The sequence below is a fragment of the Ictidomys tridecemlineatus genome, chromosome 7, assembly GCF_052094955.1.
Source record: "Ictidomys tridecemlineatus isolate mIctTri1 chromosome 7, mIctTri1.hap1, whole genome shotgun sequence".
Lineage (NCBI taxonomy): Eukaryota > Metazoa > Chordata > Mammalia > Rodentia > Sciuridae > Ictidomys > Ictidomys tridecemlineatus.
In genome coordinates, this window is record NC_135483.1 from 156,583,421 (window position 1) to 156,600,782 (window position 17,362).

General features: G+C 37.1%; 1 protein-coding gene across 2 annotated transcripts in view; it reads left to right on the forward strand.

Moving 5' to 3' along the window:
- Positions 1 to 17,023, forward strand: part of Gls (glutaminase) — a 76,655-nt gene extending 59,632 nt beyond the window's left edge. Inside the window, exons 15-18 of one of the 2 annotated variants that reach the window (XM_005324368.5) lie at positions 10,343 to 10,404; positions 11,279 to 11,355; positions 11,453 to 11,516; positions 14,281 to 17,023. In XM_005324368.5, coding sequence (XP_005324425.1) covers positions 10,343 to 10,404; positions 11,279 to 11,355; positions 11,453 to 11,516; positions 14,281 to 14,437 — 360 coding nt within the window. In that variant the 3' untranslated portion in view covers positions 14,438 to 17,023. The remainder of the gene's footprint in view (positions 1 to 10,342; positions 10,405 to 11,278; positions 11,356 to 11,452; positions 11,517 to 14,280) is intronic. The other variant, XM_078017758.1, reaches the window with a different exon arrangement.
- Positions 17,024 to 17,362: the final 339 nt, after the last annotated feature.

The following is a 17,362-nucleotide window of genomic DNA, read 5'->3' on the forward strand; positions in this document are numbered from 1 at the left end:
AGGAACTACAGAAGATCAGACAGAGTATTTTAGGGCATTTACCAGATACCAATTTTAACGACAGGCTTTGGAATCTATTTTGAACCCTTCCTACATAAAAGATTTGCATTTAGAGGATTATTTTTTTTTCCTTTTAGAATTTGATTTGTCTTACAACTAATACAGATTACATGAATAAGTGAATTCTGTGTGTAACTGTGCCATGCCTCACTTCACAGAATAAAATATTACTAAGAATTGTAAATACTAAAATATAGATAGATGCTGAACAATCTAGTGATTAAGACCTGAAAAATGGTGCTAGTGATTTTATATGCACAGAGAGCAATGTAAAGTTAGACACACACAGATACATATCAAACTCTAAATGGCTTATTTTTGAAGTTCTTAAAAACATCCTTTGCTCGCAGCTTCCTGTGTAATGTGTTGGCACAGCTTGATATTGTAACTTGAGTAGTAATCAAATAAGAAAGGCTGTAAAACTGCTTTGATTAAGCAGTAGAGAAGCATTGTTACATTTCTTTGTGTGTGGTTCATAAAGTACACACACTGGACCCTTCATAATAGAGCTCTGAAGTAAACATGAAAGATACAGAGTTAAGTGTGTTTCTCTAAAGACACATGGAAGTAAGGGATTTTTTTTTTTTCTCCTTAATATCAAGGCAGTCAGTTAAGAATATCTGGTGGCTGGAGTAACTAGAGTAAACCTATGTCCCTATGCCTTGCTTTATTATAGTAGCAGCATCTAGGGCATGCTAAAAGAGATGGATCTTTAAACTCGAGCTGAAGACATAATTCTGCCTATAACACTGCCAAAACTTACTTTTTTTTTTCAGCAGAAATAGAGCCCCATCTTTTTAGCAATCTGGTTTATATTTGTATTTATTTAATTTTAATTTACACAAGATGGAGTCTTTGTAAGAATCTTTTGATTCCAATAACCCTGATTTTATTTTTCTTTGAAGTAATATGTATAAGTATTTGGTGACCAATTTTATTTCCTGTGTTATTTTGCTTTTAGGTTCTTCACCTCTTTGGGGTTTTATGTACTTGTTTTTTAGTTATAATAAAAATTATTAATAAAACAACACCTATTCTAGAAGTGTGGCATCTTGTCTTCTATCTAAACACATAATATGGTATAAACTAATCTTCATGAAGTTTTACAAATATTTGTATTAGACAGGAAGAGGTTGGGAAGAAAGTAAATGAGAACTTTGCCAGGGGAGTGCATATGCTCTTTGGGGTTGTCACATGGGAAAGGCAGTTTTGTTTTCAAAGGAATAGCTGCCTTTGACCTTGCTCAAATTTCTATTTTTCTTCTACTTGCTACTACTTAATTAGGAGTACTGCTTTTCAAACCACACAAAGGTATATTGTTAGCTACTTTTATAATCAAGTATAAAAGGAGAGATGCTTGAGTTCATTGGTATCTTTTTAGACCATTCATTGACATTTACCCAAATAATATGAGCCACTGAGATAAGAAGCTGTTAATTTGTTGCCAATGCTGTAGTATTCATATTTGCTTTTATTCACATTAATCTAAAACACTTCATTTTTAGAGGTTTAAATACAAAGAATAAAGATAATGTCTTTAACATTTTTCCATTTGATGTTTGTGGTATTGACACATCAAACTGAATTATTTATTTTGTCCCCCTGTTTTCCCATTTATAAAAAAAACACCTTTGGTTAGCACCTCAGTATAAAATTAGTGTCTCTGATATCTCTATAAATTCCTTAGTTGGTATTTTCTGATTTCCTATCACAACCATTGTCAAGGAAGTCCCAGGTATTGCTAAGAAATCTTTTGGCCTAACAGATAGGCAGCAGTTGCAAGCACTGGCCCTGGTAACAGTCATTTTGGGCCCAACTCCCTATCAGCCACTTACAACTCTGATGTCCTGTTCAAGTTGCTTAAATATTTTAGCCTTCAGTTTTCTGTCAGCTGAATAAGAACAGGAATAATAATACTTCAAGTACTTGCCTCAGTCAAGAAAGAGGAGGTGTTTCATCTTAACATTTTGTTTTGAAGATGTAATTTAACATTTTGCTTCATGATGTGTCAGATTTTTTGGATACGATTAGGACTTCTTAGCTTACCAATAAGTGAAATTATTTCTGCTAATCTACTCATTGATAGATTGAAATGGTTTGCTTAAAAGAGTTTATTATTTAGCTTAACCAAGAGCAGAATGCTTTGGAGCTGTTGTTTTGAATATGTGTGTGTGTGTGTGTGTGTGTGTGTGTGTGTGTTTATGTTTACATATATAGATAAACACGCACACACACACACACATATATGTTTTTATTTATTACATCTATTTCTCATTCATTAATTAATTTGGTATCAGGGATTAAACCCAGGGGCAACTACCCCTGAGCCACACTCCAAGCTCTTTTTATTTTTTATTTTGAAACAGGGTCTTGCTAAGTTGCTGAGGGCCTGGCTCAGTTGCTTAGGGCTGAATTTGCTATCCTCTTGCCTCAGCCTCCTGAGTTGTTGGAATTACAAATGTGCACTACTGCACCTAGCTGACCTTATATTTTTTAAGTGAAATTTCTGTAAGATAGAAATTTCCTTTAGAATAAAATTTGCTGTATGATTTATTTCTCTCTTTTGAAATTACCATATGAGAACTTTCTGTATTTGTGTACAAATTTAGAAACATGGTCATGAAATGGGTGCATTGCTTTTCCCATAAAGGATTGATTCTGATTCTCTGATCTTGTCATTTGGATTAGTGTTGTCTATATATAGTATATTAATATCTTTGAATAAATCATTGGAAAGCTTAAGAACATATAGCATCATACCTTAGACTATCCAATCATAAAAGCATTATAATTTTGTTTTAAACATCCTTACCAATATTAAATAAGCTTAGTAGAAAAGAAAGAGGAAATATCTTTGATCACATATACATTGTATAGATATATTTACCTTTGCCTTTGAGGCGTTTAATTTATATCTGTTGGCAACTTAAAATTTTCTTTTAGCTATACTATAATAGGTTCATATGTGTCTACATGACCTTAAGAAAAATATTTATGAAATAAGTCCGGAAGCTTATCTTCATTTAAAGGATATAAACAGCCAACTTGGAGTGAAGCTTTTAAAACAAAATTGGATCTGCAGGCATGATGGTTTATTTAACAGATGAAGAGAGTATCTATTCCATGACAATAGATACTGTGATGAACTGGAAATGAGAACTCAGTTTACGTCAAACTAGACATGATAGAAATAGAAGGATGGTTTTTCAGTTACCTGCTGTATTCTTTTCACTAAAGCCACTCCAAAAGACCTAAGAAGTCTTTGTATGAAGACAGAAACTAAGGATGAAAACCAAGGGAAATGTTAGTTTTGCAGTTGCTAATAGAGTTGACATAAAATAGTTGGAAGTAAAGTGTAAAACTGACAAACTAACCTTTCCACTCTCTGTCCCTTTATTCCTCCTCCTTTTCTTTCCATTCCCCCTTCCTTTCAATATTTAGCAAAGGACCTTTTTGAATTAGAGCTAAATTGCTATTTAATCTTTTGATTGCCTTCTGTCCTTTGGATAAGAAGATAAGATCTCTTAAGGACAATGCACTGTCAAGGTCAAATCCTACAGAACTGAGAATGCAGATGTCTGAATTTTGTACCAGCTGTACCACTAGTTCACATGTTAAAAGAATTTGAGCCAAGCCTCAGAATCTCAGTGGTGGTAATAAATACAATATATCCACCAATGAATTCTACCTCCAGCTTGTCAGGGATTTTTTTAAAAAATATTTTTAGTTATAGATGGGCACAGTACCTTTATTTATTCATTTTTATGTGGTGCTGGGGATCAAACCCATTGCTTCACATGTGCCAGCACTCTACCACTGAACCATAACTGCAGCCCCTGTCAGAGATTTTTAAAAAGCAGTTAAAACTGTTCAAATGTTGAATTTTTTTAGGGTCATCCATTATATAGGTACAAAGTGATATGATTACTTATAAGTACAGAGTTATCAGGAAATTCAGAAGGAGGAGATAAAAGTCAAACAATTCACCTTCTAAACAAGTCCAAAATAAATAGGAGAACGATAGGAGTGATGACCTAAGAACATCTCGTGACCAGTAAAATTGATTGAACCCTCTACCTGTTTCCAACTTTGTGGGAAGAGTGAGGTTTTGGTACGCCAGGCATGCGGTGTCAGGTGAACTCATGTGAACTGGAACATTTTTGTCCCACTGTTGTGGTGACTTTGTACAAATAAACTAAGATAAGGTTGTCTGGTTCTGAGAAGCAGATTTGATAAGGAAAATGTAGTAGTACTGGAAAAATCTACAAGACGAAGGGAAAACTGTTAACATGGAATTTATGACTTTTTAATGACTCTCTACCCAAGTGGAATTTCTCTTTCCTCTGGGGAGGAATATGTTAAACATCTTGAGCCCTTAATTTATAGAGCCATAGTTGCTTCTATGTTATTGAAGAATGATTCATGGTGAATGATTCATCAAAATACAGCTTTCATGCCACTGACAGTTATTGTTAACCCATTATTTTCTGGACTTTAGCTATGTAGACAGGTGTTTTAAAGTGAACACAACTCAAATATGCTGTGGGGAATTAGGGAATGAACCTCCATCAAAAGATAGCACACCTACATTATTTGCAAGAGTTGTTGGAGGTGAATGAGTGAACTTCTGGGGTGCCTAAGCCTTCAGGTTGATGGCTGTAGTAGGCCTTCTAAAGGTGTGTCAGTTTAGTTGGAATATTGGTGAAATTCTTTTAGCAGAGCAGGAAATGGACTGTCCCTAATTGATCTAACAATCTATCTGTTGTCCTAAAACTTAGTTTCATTTTCTTTCTTGACTTTCCACCCATAGCTCATGATTTATGCAGACTTAAAATCTAGGGGGCTGTTTGCTGGAATGAAGAGGCATTTGTGGTTTGACTTTAAAATGGGGCCTGTGCATATGCTGCCTTCTAGAGCTTTCTTGTTTTGGGAAAAGTGACATTCATTTGGGGATCAAACTCCAGTTTTCTGGTTTGGACTAAATTTATCCCTGAAGTTAGCTTTTTATTTTAATGGGAAAAACAACAAACTTCCATGCTAATTTTTAAAAATATTTTATTAGCTGTTGATGGACCTTTATTTGTTTGTATGTTGTGCTGAGAATCTAACCCAGTGCCTCACACATGCTAGGCAGGCACTCTACCACTGAGCCACAACCCCAACCCCCTATATTACTTTTTAATAATTTTTTTAGGGCAAGCTAATGCCCCCCACATTTGTCTGAAAGCCTTTGTACATTGAAGTTTTCTCCTTTACTCTCATATTTATTTCTGAGATGAAATATGCTTGAAAATAAACTGTTAACATACTCTGAATAAACTAATTATATTCTAAAATAATCCTTCAATGGACTTTATTTATAAGAAATGTTCTTTTAGAACTTTTAAAACATTGAATAATTGACTAAGCTTATATATGTAATATCTCTTCAAAGTAGTTTGGTCCAAATTCAGAATTTAAAAAGAAACATAGTTCATATATACAGTCACTGAAATAAATGAGGATTTATTGCTTAGAAGAGCAAATATATTTTAAGGAGAACTATGAGTAATTAATAATGTACACAAGTAAATGTCCCACGTGGTCATTTGTGATGTAGTATGGCAAATGTGGGAGAAGATTATATTATTTTTACATTAACACATTAATTGTACAATTACTGTACAATTTCATTATGACAGTTCTATACATGCATATATTGTGTATTGATCAGGTCTACCTGCCCCAATTTTAACTTCTCTCATCCTCCTCTTCCTTTCCCTGGCCTCCTTCCTTGTCCTTAATAGTCCCTCTTCTACTTTCAGTTCTCCCCCACACCCCTATACAAGAGAAAACACGAGATACTTGTCTTTCTGTGTCTGGCTTTTTTCACTTAGCTTGATGACTTCTGGTTCCATTCCTTTTCCTACAAACAACAGGATTTTATTCTTCCTTATGAAGACTGATGATACTCTGAATAATACTTCATTGTGTATATGTACCATTTTCTCTCTATTCATCTGTGGATGAGCACCTAGACCAATCCCATATTTTGGCCATAAACACTGGTGTGCAGGTGTCTCTTTTGTATACCTATTTCATTTCCTTTGGATATATACCCAGGAGTGGTGTAGCTGGATTCTGTGGTAGTTCTATTTTTAAAATATTGAGTCACCTCTATACTGTTTTTCTTCCCCCTCTGTACTGTTTTCCATGATGGTTGTACTGATTAACATTCCTATCAAAGGAGATTACTTCTGATTTAAGAGATTAGCATTCACAGAGTTGAGATAAGAATAACATTTCATTGAGAAATGAGGAGAGAAAGGGAGCTTTCAGGGAATAGCATGACTGTCTGGCTTAAAAGGGGCAGAAGTTATATTCAGGGTTGTGGTGGGACAGGAGTGTCTAACTGATGACTCTATCCTGACATGTGCTGCCAGGGCACTGTGTGAGCAATTGGCAATAAGCTATGTGGAAAATGAATGCTGGGATGATTTGGCCTGGGGAGGTCTGGCAGCAAGAAAGGGCATTTCATGCTAGCCTTGGAGGGTAGGTAAGAATTTGGGAATCTGGGAGTTTTTAAAAGGAGAGAAGAGTGCAGACATCAAGACACAACAAGGGCAGTAAGACCTATTTTACTCTGTCAAGGTTAAGAGAAAAAAAATTAGCCTGAAGAAATTTGAATGCAAGACTAAAGAATTTAAATTGTGTCACAAATGATTTTGAGTTTTCTTGACGCTCCCCTACTTAGAAACCTTCTGTGATCAAAGCAATGCTTTGAGAAGATGATTAGAAATATGTGGAAAGCTTTTGGGAAGTGGAAGGATTAGAGAAGCAGAGGCATCAGGTAGAAGGATTGAATAAATCTGGTAATATAATACATGAAGATGGAGAAGTTGAAGTGATTGATAATGATCATACTCTTAATACCCAAAAAGTGGTAACAAACTGAATATTTGATACTTTGGGAGAGAATATTCACTTAATTAGTCTATAGATATTTAATGGTCGTGCATACATGTGGAAGGCACTGGGATTACGGTAGAGAAAGAATAGAAAATCTCTGCCCACATAGAGTTTATATTTAATGAGAAAGATAAGAGCTCATATTTAATGAACAAAAGAGAATATTATGTGACAATTTCCATGGAGAGAGTTAACAAAGTAAGGGATAAGGAGTGATGGAAAGCGGGTGTTTCAGTCTACAGGATAACATTAGATAAAACCTGAATGGAGGGATTTGATACTTTGGGAGATTTGATACCACCTATGTGCTGAGGACCTGAAACCCAGCAAGAAGAAATGGTAGGGAACCAGATGTGCAGTGTAACTGGGGAGCAGAGCATTTGGATATGCAAGCCATGCTTGAGAGTTGGAATTTAATTCTTGGTCTGATAGACAGTCACAGCAAGTACCTCGATGTTTTCATGAGATTCCTATGTTAGCATTAAATAGGAGGAACAGTTGGGAGACTGTCCCATCCCTCTAGGTGAAGCAAGCTTGTAGCTCAGATAGACCTACAGCAGTAGAGAGAGGTAGTGAGAAGTGGTGGGAGGATTTGTTGATGAGCTAGATGTGGTTATGAGAGAAGGAACACGAGGAGTATTCTCAGGGTCTGTGTGGTGGACTTGTGTGAATTAGTAATTGTTTCTGGGCAGAAGCAATCTGCTCCTTATCTCTGAGTGAAGAAGGCTTCCTTCTTCCCTGGATACCTTGGTGGGAAGAAGCTGGCTGGGTAGGACTTAAATGGCTGTGGAGGACTTAAATGCAGCAGTCTTGGGTGACTTCTGGGGCATTAGAATGAGCAACTGCATGAATTACAGTGTCATCCCTAAATGGGAGATTCTGGAAGAGCTGACTGGAAGTCAGGGAAGGTAAAACAAATCAAGTTCTGAGACACCCCTGAAATACCTGAAGGTAATGTCAAGTAGACAGGTAGATGCAGACTTCTGGAACGAGAGTGGGCAGCTGTCAATATTGTTACTGTTTTTGAGTTTGAAGTTTCAGTGTGGCAATCAAGTAGAGCTATAGGGTTGGTGTTTAGGGTACAGTGATTAAAGATCTAGATTGAAAAGTCATTCTGCCCAGAGGTACATATGAAACATTTGAGGGACATTATGTTGAAAACCAAGAAAGATGGAGACTGACTTGAAGTATAATTAGACAGTGGAAAGTGGGCAGGGGATGTGCAAAGGAGCCAGCAGGAGGAGCAGTGTCTTGGGAGAAAAGTCCTGAGAGAGTGGGGAGTGTGAGGAGGACAAGAGGAATCAGGATTTAGGAAGCTGCTGGAACTTCTTAGAGTACTGTTCAGAGGCAACAGTGAATACGAAGATAATTTTCAGGGAATTCAAAAGTATAAAATACTTGCAAAAATATGCACTGATAAAGGGAATAAGAGGGTCAAGTGTTAGTTTTTCAAAATGGGGTGCTGTGTCTGCATTAAGGCAGACATAAGGGAACCAGTGAAGAAAGAGGTTGGAGAAGCTAGAAACAAAGGTGTTAAGGGAACACAGTTAGGAGGTCTGGAAGACTATGAAGGAACCGGTAAAGAAGCAGATCTTGGCAGTGAGGAAGGATGGATAACTTTTTGGTTTGAGGCACAGAGGGAAAAAGAATAGGTATTAAGTAAGTACTCTGCATAAAAATGAGGGAAGAGATGAGAGGTGTTTTTTTCCCCCAATAAAGTATTCAGGGTCATCACTGTTTTATGAGTGGCCTCTGGTGTTAAAGACCTGAATAAAGTATAAAGGAAACTAATGAAAAAATAATTGTGAACTAGCAATGAGAGACCAGTGGGAAGTATGAATTGTCTCTGGTAGTTAAGCAGCACTCTGTAGCCAAAGAGCACAAGGGGAATTCTGAGAAAGGATTTAGAACTGATACCACTAAAAAAGATGCCAAGAGCACCTAAAAAAAAATGGTGCATAACCCAAAAGAGCATATCAGAGTTACCCAGACTTTAAAAAAGGCTATGTGCATGTTTACCTCCTTTCCCTAAAATGTATCAATTTGAGGTATAAGAGTTAGATGACTAGAAATGGGATGGTGGGGGATGCTTATATATTAAAGAGTATTCTGGATGTAACTTTCTCCCACCTCCATATAGAACATTGTCTGGACTGTTCAGAGGGACTGACTTCAGGGGACAGGATGGGCAACAGTAGTAAAGAATGGCAGGAAGGGAAGTTAATGGACTGAAGGAGTATTAGTTTTTAAAGGATACCAACACTAATGGCTGATAGTGTTATTTTGGAGGTATACAGCTCAGGTAGTTCCTGTATTCAGAACTCTGCAAGGCCTCTCATATGTTCATGAATCTCCCAAGGAGATTTAATATTTTAAGGATATATCTGATCACAGGACCCTTATCTTCATGGGGCATCTTGCAGACTAGTTTTGCTACAAAACAGGCTTAGAAAATACTGGTCAGTTTGTTAGTTTTTAAAAATTTACAGGTTGTGGGAGGCCATAACACAAATAGAATGTCCAGTTTAAGATCTTGAAGCACAGCTCCAGAACTAGGTTGTTTGTGGAGAACTAGGTTACTTTCCATCCCTCCCATTGAGTTTTCATTTCCTACCATTGCGTCTAATGTTAGTTGGGTCATTAATACAAATGTTGAGGTTATAAAGCACAAGACAACCTGGAAATTTATTAAATATTTACCAACAAATTGTATGACCAGTAGTGTAGTTTTTCATCAACATTGCTGAGTTAATCCACCTTTTAAGCAGTTTTATGGGTTCTCTAAATGCTCTAAATAGTACCTGATGGGCAGGGAAACAAAAACTCCAGTGAAGTACAGCCCTATTCCTAAGTTTAAGATGATAAATACTGAGTTTTGTCTTTGAAGATTTGCAAAGAATCCAGTTAGTGGAGAGGAATGTTATTGCTGGCAGGGATTAGATACTTAAAAATAGCATGATTTAGTTTTTAATCATGTGATGACTTTTATCAGTATACAAACTTGCTCACAGAACTGAGACATGCTAAATGAGAAGAGTGCTAAAGCATTTTCAGTTGCCCCAAATAGCAGATTGTGAGCTTCTACTCTTGTGCCAACTGGTATCATTTCATTCCTTCCCTCATGAACCTTATCTTTATTATTGAATCTTCCTTCATAATACTGTTAAAAGAAGCAAATACCACACATGTGTACATTTGGTTATAGAAGTGTACTCGATAACCTTTTGCGAGTGATCCAGCTGAAGTATTCCAAGCACATGGAAATAACCAGTGACAGTTGAACACTGTGGGTTTGTCTTTTCCTGTGAGTGTCTGAACTTTCTTTTCTTCACAGGTAAAGTCAGTGATAAACCTTTTGTTTGCTGCATACACTGGAGATGTATCTGCCCTTCGAAGGTACGTTGTCTAGGTGGATTAGCATGTGGTTTTGCATTATTGTGAAGTTGACGATAGGTTAGCAGCCTAGCATCAAGGCTAAGGTCTCACTTCCATTTCCCTCTAATAAAAACAACCCAAACAAAATTTTTATTAAACCCCATGTTCATTGCTTTAGGCCTGCAGCCCAGTCTCGTTCTTTTCCACCTTTTAGAAAAGCCTAGATATCTGCATTCCCAAATGGTAACTTATCCAACTAACCTGGCTAATTAATATTAGGGGTTTACCATTATTGGACAGTACCTCCTCATTCCACATTCACTCCCCATCTCTGGTGGGGGCATGGGACAAAGATGGGGAATCTGGTGTCCTGTAAATCATCAGGATCGGAAAGGCCATCTACCACCAAATACTTAATATAAAGTCTCTTGTATACAGTTGCAACTGACCTTTAAATGGAAAGATGTATAGGCTTAATTCCTACATTTGTTTCAAAGTCCAGTCAGTACTCATAAATTGTAGAATGTAAAGTATCAGATTAAAGAATGGGAATCTCTGTGAAGACATACAACTTTACTATTAGCTTCTTGCCCTGTTGAGACATAAAATTTGGTATAGGTGTGTCTTTCTTCTGGAATTTGAATAATAGCATGATAAAACTTAATTCTGTGAGAGATGGTTAATATTTCATCTTAGCTCCAAATAGCAAAGATAAGGACGAGGTGAGGTGGCATTTCCCAGGACACCTGGGTACTGACTGAGTGAACAGGGACTCTAGTTAACATTAATGAGCCTGGCAAAGGATGGCCCTGAGGTTAAATTTATAGAGTGAATGTTACAGTGTGAACTGAATTTGTTTTATATATACTGAATAGCTATGCTTATGCATTTTCAGATTTGCTTTGTCAGCCATGGATATGGAACAGCGGGATTATGATTCCAGAACAGCACTTCATGTAGCTGCTGCAGAGGGTAATACATAAGCCAGTCATTTATTATTATTTTCCCCAGAGTTAACTTCTTCTCAATACTAATATCTGTTTTCTTTTTTTTGGGGGGGGGGGAGTAGGTCATGTTGAAGTCGTTAAATTTTTGCTGGAAGCTTGCAAAGTAAATCCCTTCCCCAAGGACAGGTAAGCACTTACATACCTTTTACCGTAATGGGAAAGTCAGTATTTGATTATACAGGACTACAGCATTTAAGTGATGGTATATGTAAAGCCACTAAGGCATTTGAATCTGCTGTGGTGTTTTTCCAGAGGCAACAGACAAAACCTTGTTTCTGCTAGATGGGTTATCTGATCTCCCATATCCTATTTCTTATCTAAGAATGGTATTCTTATTAGAAAATTTCAGCCTTGACTATCAGTCCACACACTACATGAAGAAGAAGGTTCTTTGTGTTTGGAAAGAGAAAATAGAAATTCTGTCCTCAGAGGGCTTTTAACTACACAGGGGAGACAGGATACACATATAAGAATGCAGAAGTAAAAGAGCCCATCTTGAGGGGCATATGAAGAATATGTAAGAAAGCTTCTGAAAAAGAACTCTATAATGAATACATTGGAGTTTGCTGAAAGTCTGAGATTTGGGTAGAAAGCTTTAGCAGGCTTTGTGGAAGTTGAATGATTTTGGGGAAAAGATCAGCATTCAATCTATAGTAGGAAGAATTTGCCTGGGATGTTTTCTGGTCCTTTCCTCTCCCTCCTGGTCCACATGGCAAACTGCTATCCTTCCTGTGGCAAATGCTGTCCACAAAGTGAGCAATGCAGGGATAAGAGCCCAGGGCATGACCATGTATAGTAAACTGTGCACTCACAATACTTGATGTTATTTATTGGAGTAGAGCAGATGAGTCAGTGAGTATTGAGAATAAAGGGTTAGAATAACATGAGTAAGAAATATTTGATTTAGAGTTTTGCTATGTATTAGGACTGTGGATTTCATGTCTGAGGAATGGGAGTTACTGCATTAAGTTTAGAGCAAGTTGATTACTCTCTAGGTATTAAATGTGTTTACTAAGCTATATCTACTTTTAAAAAATTAGGGCCTGGATCTCATTGGTTCAGCTTGTAAGAAATGAGAAGTTATGTTAGTGTCTGAACAGTGTGCGAGTGTGGTAACACATCTGCTTATCGAACTTTACTCCTATAATTATTTAAATAACACGAGGACTATTTATGGCAGTATACCAAAATCTCAAGTTAGGGTGACAATTCTCCCATTTATCCCCAAATGTAATACCCTTCTCAGCTCTTTATAGAGGAAGAAACCAAAAGAATATTTCCCCTGTGTTTATAATTCCTAGTAAACACTAGTATATGCTAGAAATATTTACTGTGTTTTTATATATTTGAACCCCTCCCCAAGTTGGCCTCTAAGAATGCAGAAGTAAAAGAGCCCGTCTTGAGGGGCAAGTTAGCTAAGTTAACTATTCAGCCTAACCCCACCCCTCAAAAACTAACAGATTTTAGGATGGAAGTTATAGACCCAAAACAATTATTTTTCTTCATTTCCTAAGAATCAGTATCATCTAAAATTATAAACTAGGCTTGAGTGAAATTAGTATATTCTTTGAAGTTGATTATTCTTCATTGTTTCATGGGAAAAGAGTTATAAAAAGGTAACTTATGGTGGCATTCAATTCTTAGAAAGCCCACATAATCACATGCTGTTGAAGATGACTGAAAAGTCCCTCTGTAGAGCCACTGTCTCCCTCAACTAAGGAAGGCCTGTACAGAAGTAAAAAACCATTAGTCCAGCTGTTTTTTGAGAAACACAAAAGATACCTGTAAAGTGTTACTTACCTGATTTAAAAAATTAAGAACAGGGCTGGGGTTGTGGCTCAGTGGCTTTCCCTCTGGCTGGGAAAGTGAGTGCTCACCCGTATGAGGCACTGGGTTCAATCCTCAGCACCACATAAAAATAAACAAACAAAATAAAGATATTGTGTCCATGTATAACTAAAAAAGTATTTTAAAATATTTAAGAACAGGTTACCAAAAATGTTTAAAAATGAGACAGTTTTAAACACTTTTGGTTTCATAATGTGACCAGTAATAAAGCAAAGGAAAGAAGGAAACAGAAGCAAAGTGGAGAGAGTGGCCCATGAGCCCACAGAGCAGGACATGGCAGCCTCTGAGAAGTTCTTGACACAAGTAGAGAGGGAAGGAGAGGGCCTCCTCACTTGTGCAGTATCTGGAACTCAGACTCATCCCTGCCCTGTGCTGCGGTGTGAGCCTCACAGTGCTGTCTCTGCCGATTAGGCAGTGCTATCTCTTCTTCATTTCTTCATATCCTGGAATCTTTATCTACCTTGCTCTTCACAGCACAGCCCCAGCACACTTAATAAAGAAGGGAAACTGAGTCTTCTGTTTGGGTAGAGGTGTAGGTGAGCCCACACTTCCCATCCTACTGAAGGTGATGGAAATGTCACTTTCTCTGGGTCAGTCTTGTTCCTCCAGTACATGGTTAAGCCCTCATAGAGTTATGGTTATTTCTAGACTTCTGATATTTATTGTGATGTTTGAATTGACTGGAACATTTATTTAAAAATAAGTCCTTTGAACTTTTCAGGAACCTTTGAGGTGTCTATTTTGTCTGTCAAAACTAGGACTTTCCTTATAAAGGTCCCTCCACAAGCACTTGGATATGTAAACCGGTTCCTCTCATAGAGATATTTTTCTCTTCATCCTCATATCCCAAATTGTCTGTGAGATCAGTTTTTAAATTATAAATTCCTTTCTGCATTTCTGCTAACGAATTTTACTTATAATATTGCTAAAGTGATTAAACCTGGGTGGCTGTTTAACCTATATTAAAACCTAGGGATGTTGGATGATCATCTTCATGTAGAAATTACCTAATGACCCTGTCCATACTGTGCCACTTGTTTAGGTGGAATAACACTCCCATGGATGAAGCACTGCACTTTGGACACCACGATGTATTCAAAATCCTCCAGGAATACCAAGTCCAGTACACACCTCAAGGAGACTCCGACAATGGAAAAGAAAACCAAACAGTCCATAAGAATCTTGATGGATTGTTATAATGGTCTTAAATCCCAAGATTTAAATCACTTACCTATTTAATTGTGGAAAATGATTATGAAGAACATGTGTATTTCTATCTGGTAGTGATGTATATTTTACATTTGTCATTTCAGTGTTACCGGAGTTTTCTTCATTGTGCGCACAGGACAAATCTGATCTCTTTGGGAAAAAATAGAAATAAAACAATCTCCCTCCATAATGTGAGCAATATTTACCTCGTGCACTGTATAATTTGATGTAAAAGAAATAGTTACCAATGCTAGCTTAAGTGTGTGGTCTTCATGATTCATTTGTGTGTTTTGTGAACTTTCAATTCATGGTGATGATTTGCTGATACACACTTATACATTAAGCTCTGTTGTACAGTCTGTCCAAAGGGGTCAAGGCTGTCTTCAGAAGCAAACAGTGTGACTTTGAAGACTTCAAATATAGATTTAGTTTTGAGTGTTGAACAACAATTATGCAACAATATGGTTGAGTGTTTAAAATGTCTCCCATCACCCTCGCTTCATGATGTGACTCTAAAATAGTTAACAGCTGTTAGTAGGATAGGCCAATTCTGATTAGACTGTATCAGGGAATCTGTTTAAGATATGTTTGGTAACCAAAACATATGTGTGAATATAGTTATAATACTGTTGAACATTTTTTCTTTTTTGATATCCCCTTAGTCCAGCCTCTCTTCTCAGACTTTAGCTGTCTGCCTCTTCCCTCTGGCTGGGAAAGTGAGTGCTGGCATACTATGCAGTTTTCATGTTTCCACAGTAAGTCAGAAAATGCCTGACATTTCTGGCATCAGAGCTAGTACTTTGCCATTTGTATAGAGGACGAACCAGAAACAAATTACTAACGATAAATTAGTCCAATTCATTTGTTCTGAAAAAAACAAAGGCATGTGCCACTACAGCTCTTTAAAAAGTTATTTTTCAGCTCCTAGACAAAGACAAATTCAGAAATGCTCTAAGCTACCAAAGTTATTCTGACTTTAAGGGAACTGCTACAAATAACATTTGTTTTTAAATCTGCCATTAAAAGTCTGCATCAAGATTTTTGTCCTCTTCGGGAAGACCACTGGATCACTCCCGATTTTTTCTCATTCTCTATCGTATAATTTTTTATGGGTTCTATAGTTCAATAATGAGAAAAAGCCAATCCATTTTAAATTGAGACCCATCATTTGTCTTAGGGAGTTAATTCATGATTCATTTAGAAAGTAGGTAAAAGGGGCTTCAGAACTGAAGAACAAAATTTTCTAGTAAATGCACATACATTGTATCTTATCATAACCTCAAAGAAATAAAGAGGTATGTCAGTGAGGATTTCTGACATTAAGCATTCTGTCCATACATGTGTATACATGGACTTCTTTGAAGCTGTTTAGTGAAATGAGCAGAATTCTCAACTACATGAATGCTAGTTGTTACCACATTAATGTGGCAATTCCCCCCCTGCCTCCCAATCAGCATAGACTGCTGCTTCCAAGCTTTATTATGCCCAATGGCACTGTTACTCACTCCAGCAGTCCCCTGGTGCTTTGACTTTTGCTTTTAGTCTAAGTCAGTAGCTTTTGCCACTGCCCTCCCAATCCCTAGATGGCACCTCCCTTGGTGAAACCACGCCAGTGTTCCTTAGCTGCTCAGGCACAAAGGCGGCTCCTGTGTTCCAGCATCTGTGGGGAGAAAGGAAGGTGGGCACCACTGTGTTCCTGCCCCATGGATCTTATCAAGCCATTCAAACAGGTTGTATTTGCAAGACGCTGTACAGGAGCAGCATTATCCCCACAGGTATTGGGGTAGACATATTTTAATTGAAATCAACAAGGATAACTGCCTAAATAGCAGCTTGCTGTCTGTGATTAAAATGAAACATTAAGGTGGTTCAGTTGTGTGGTTTAAGATTACCAATGAGTGATTTTGAGGCTTTTATCTAATAATGAAGTTCTAACTATTATTTGGGAACAAAGAGAGTTTTCTTCTTTTCTCAGATCCAAACTGCTTTGTAAAATTCTTTGTGGTTTAGTTAAGTGTGCCATTATTTCCCCAAGATGTTATCTAAGACTTTGTGCCAGGTGCTCTGGCTGTTTGCTACTGGCTGGTAATAATGAGTACATTTTATTTAAATGCTTGTTGAATGCTTGTTTACTGCTGCCATCAGTAAACTCCAAAGATCTTTTTGTTTTAGCTTTAGGATCATATGTGCTTTTTCTGTATCCTGGGAGCTTTGGATGGTCGTGTTAATATAAAGCTTTGTATACATTGTTGTTTTTATTGGTCTTGGTTCTAATGGTCTCATCTTTGGTGATATGCTGTCCCCACTGCTGCCCCACACTGCCTGTAGCTGCAGAGTTGGATTCGCTTTTGCTTCTGTGGTCTGTCTGGCAGGGAAATGAATGAGCTGTTAACGGATCTGGATTCTTCCTGGAGATTACACAGCTATGAATGTATTTGCTTTCAACATCTCCCAAAGTGGATCTAATCTTCAAACTATAAATTGTTAAGTATTCTGAAATTGGGAAACATTTTATTTTAAATGAAATCAGATAGTGTTGCTTTTTACAGCATAATAAATACATGTATGATAAAAAAGTGTGAAAATGGATTTTCTTAAAACAACTAAGGTTTTTCTCTTATGACCCTGGGTTGAATACTCTACTGAGTGTAGGGATCATGTCTAGTTGGTCAGATCCATTGCTAATGCCTACTATTAACCAGGTAGTATGCATGGTGTCAGGTGGGGCTACCACAATGACCAAGTTAAGAATCCTATAAGGAGTTCATCCTCAAAGATGTGGGGATGGGGAAGCACATTCTATCCTCTAGAATTTAACACTACCCTTTCATTATTACAAAGTGCTCAGTAAATACTTGTTGAACTGAACCATTGAACCTATTCTTGAATGAGAGGACAGGTTATTTTTATTTATA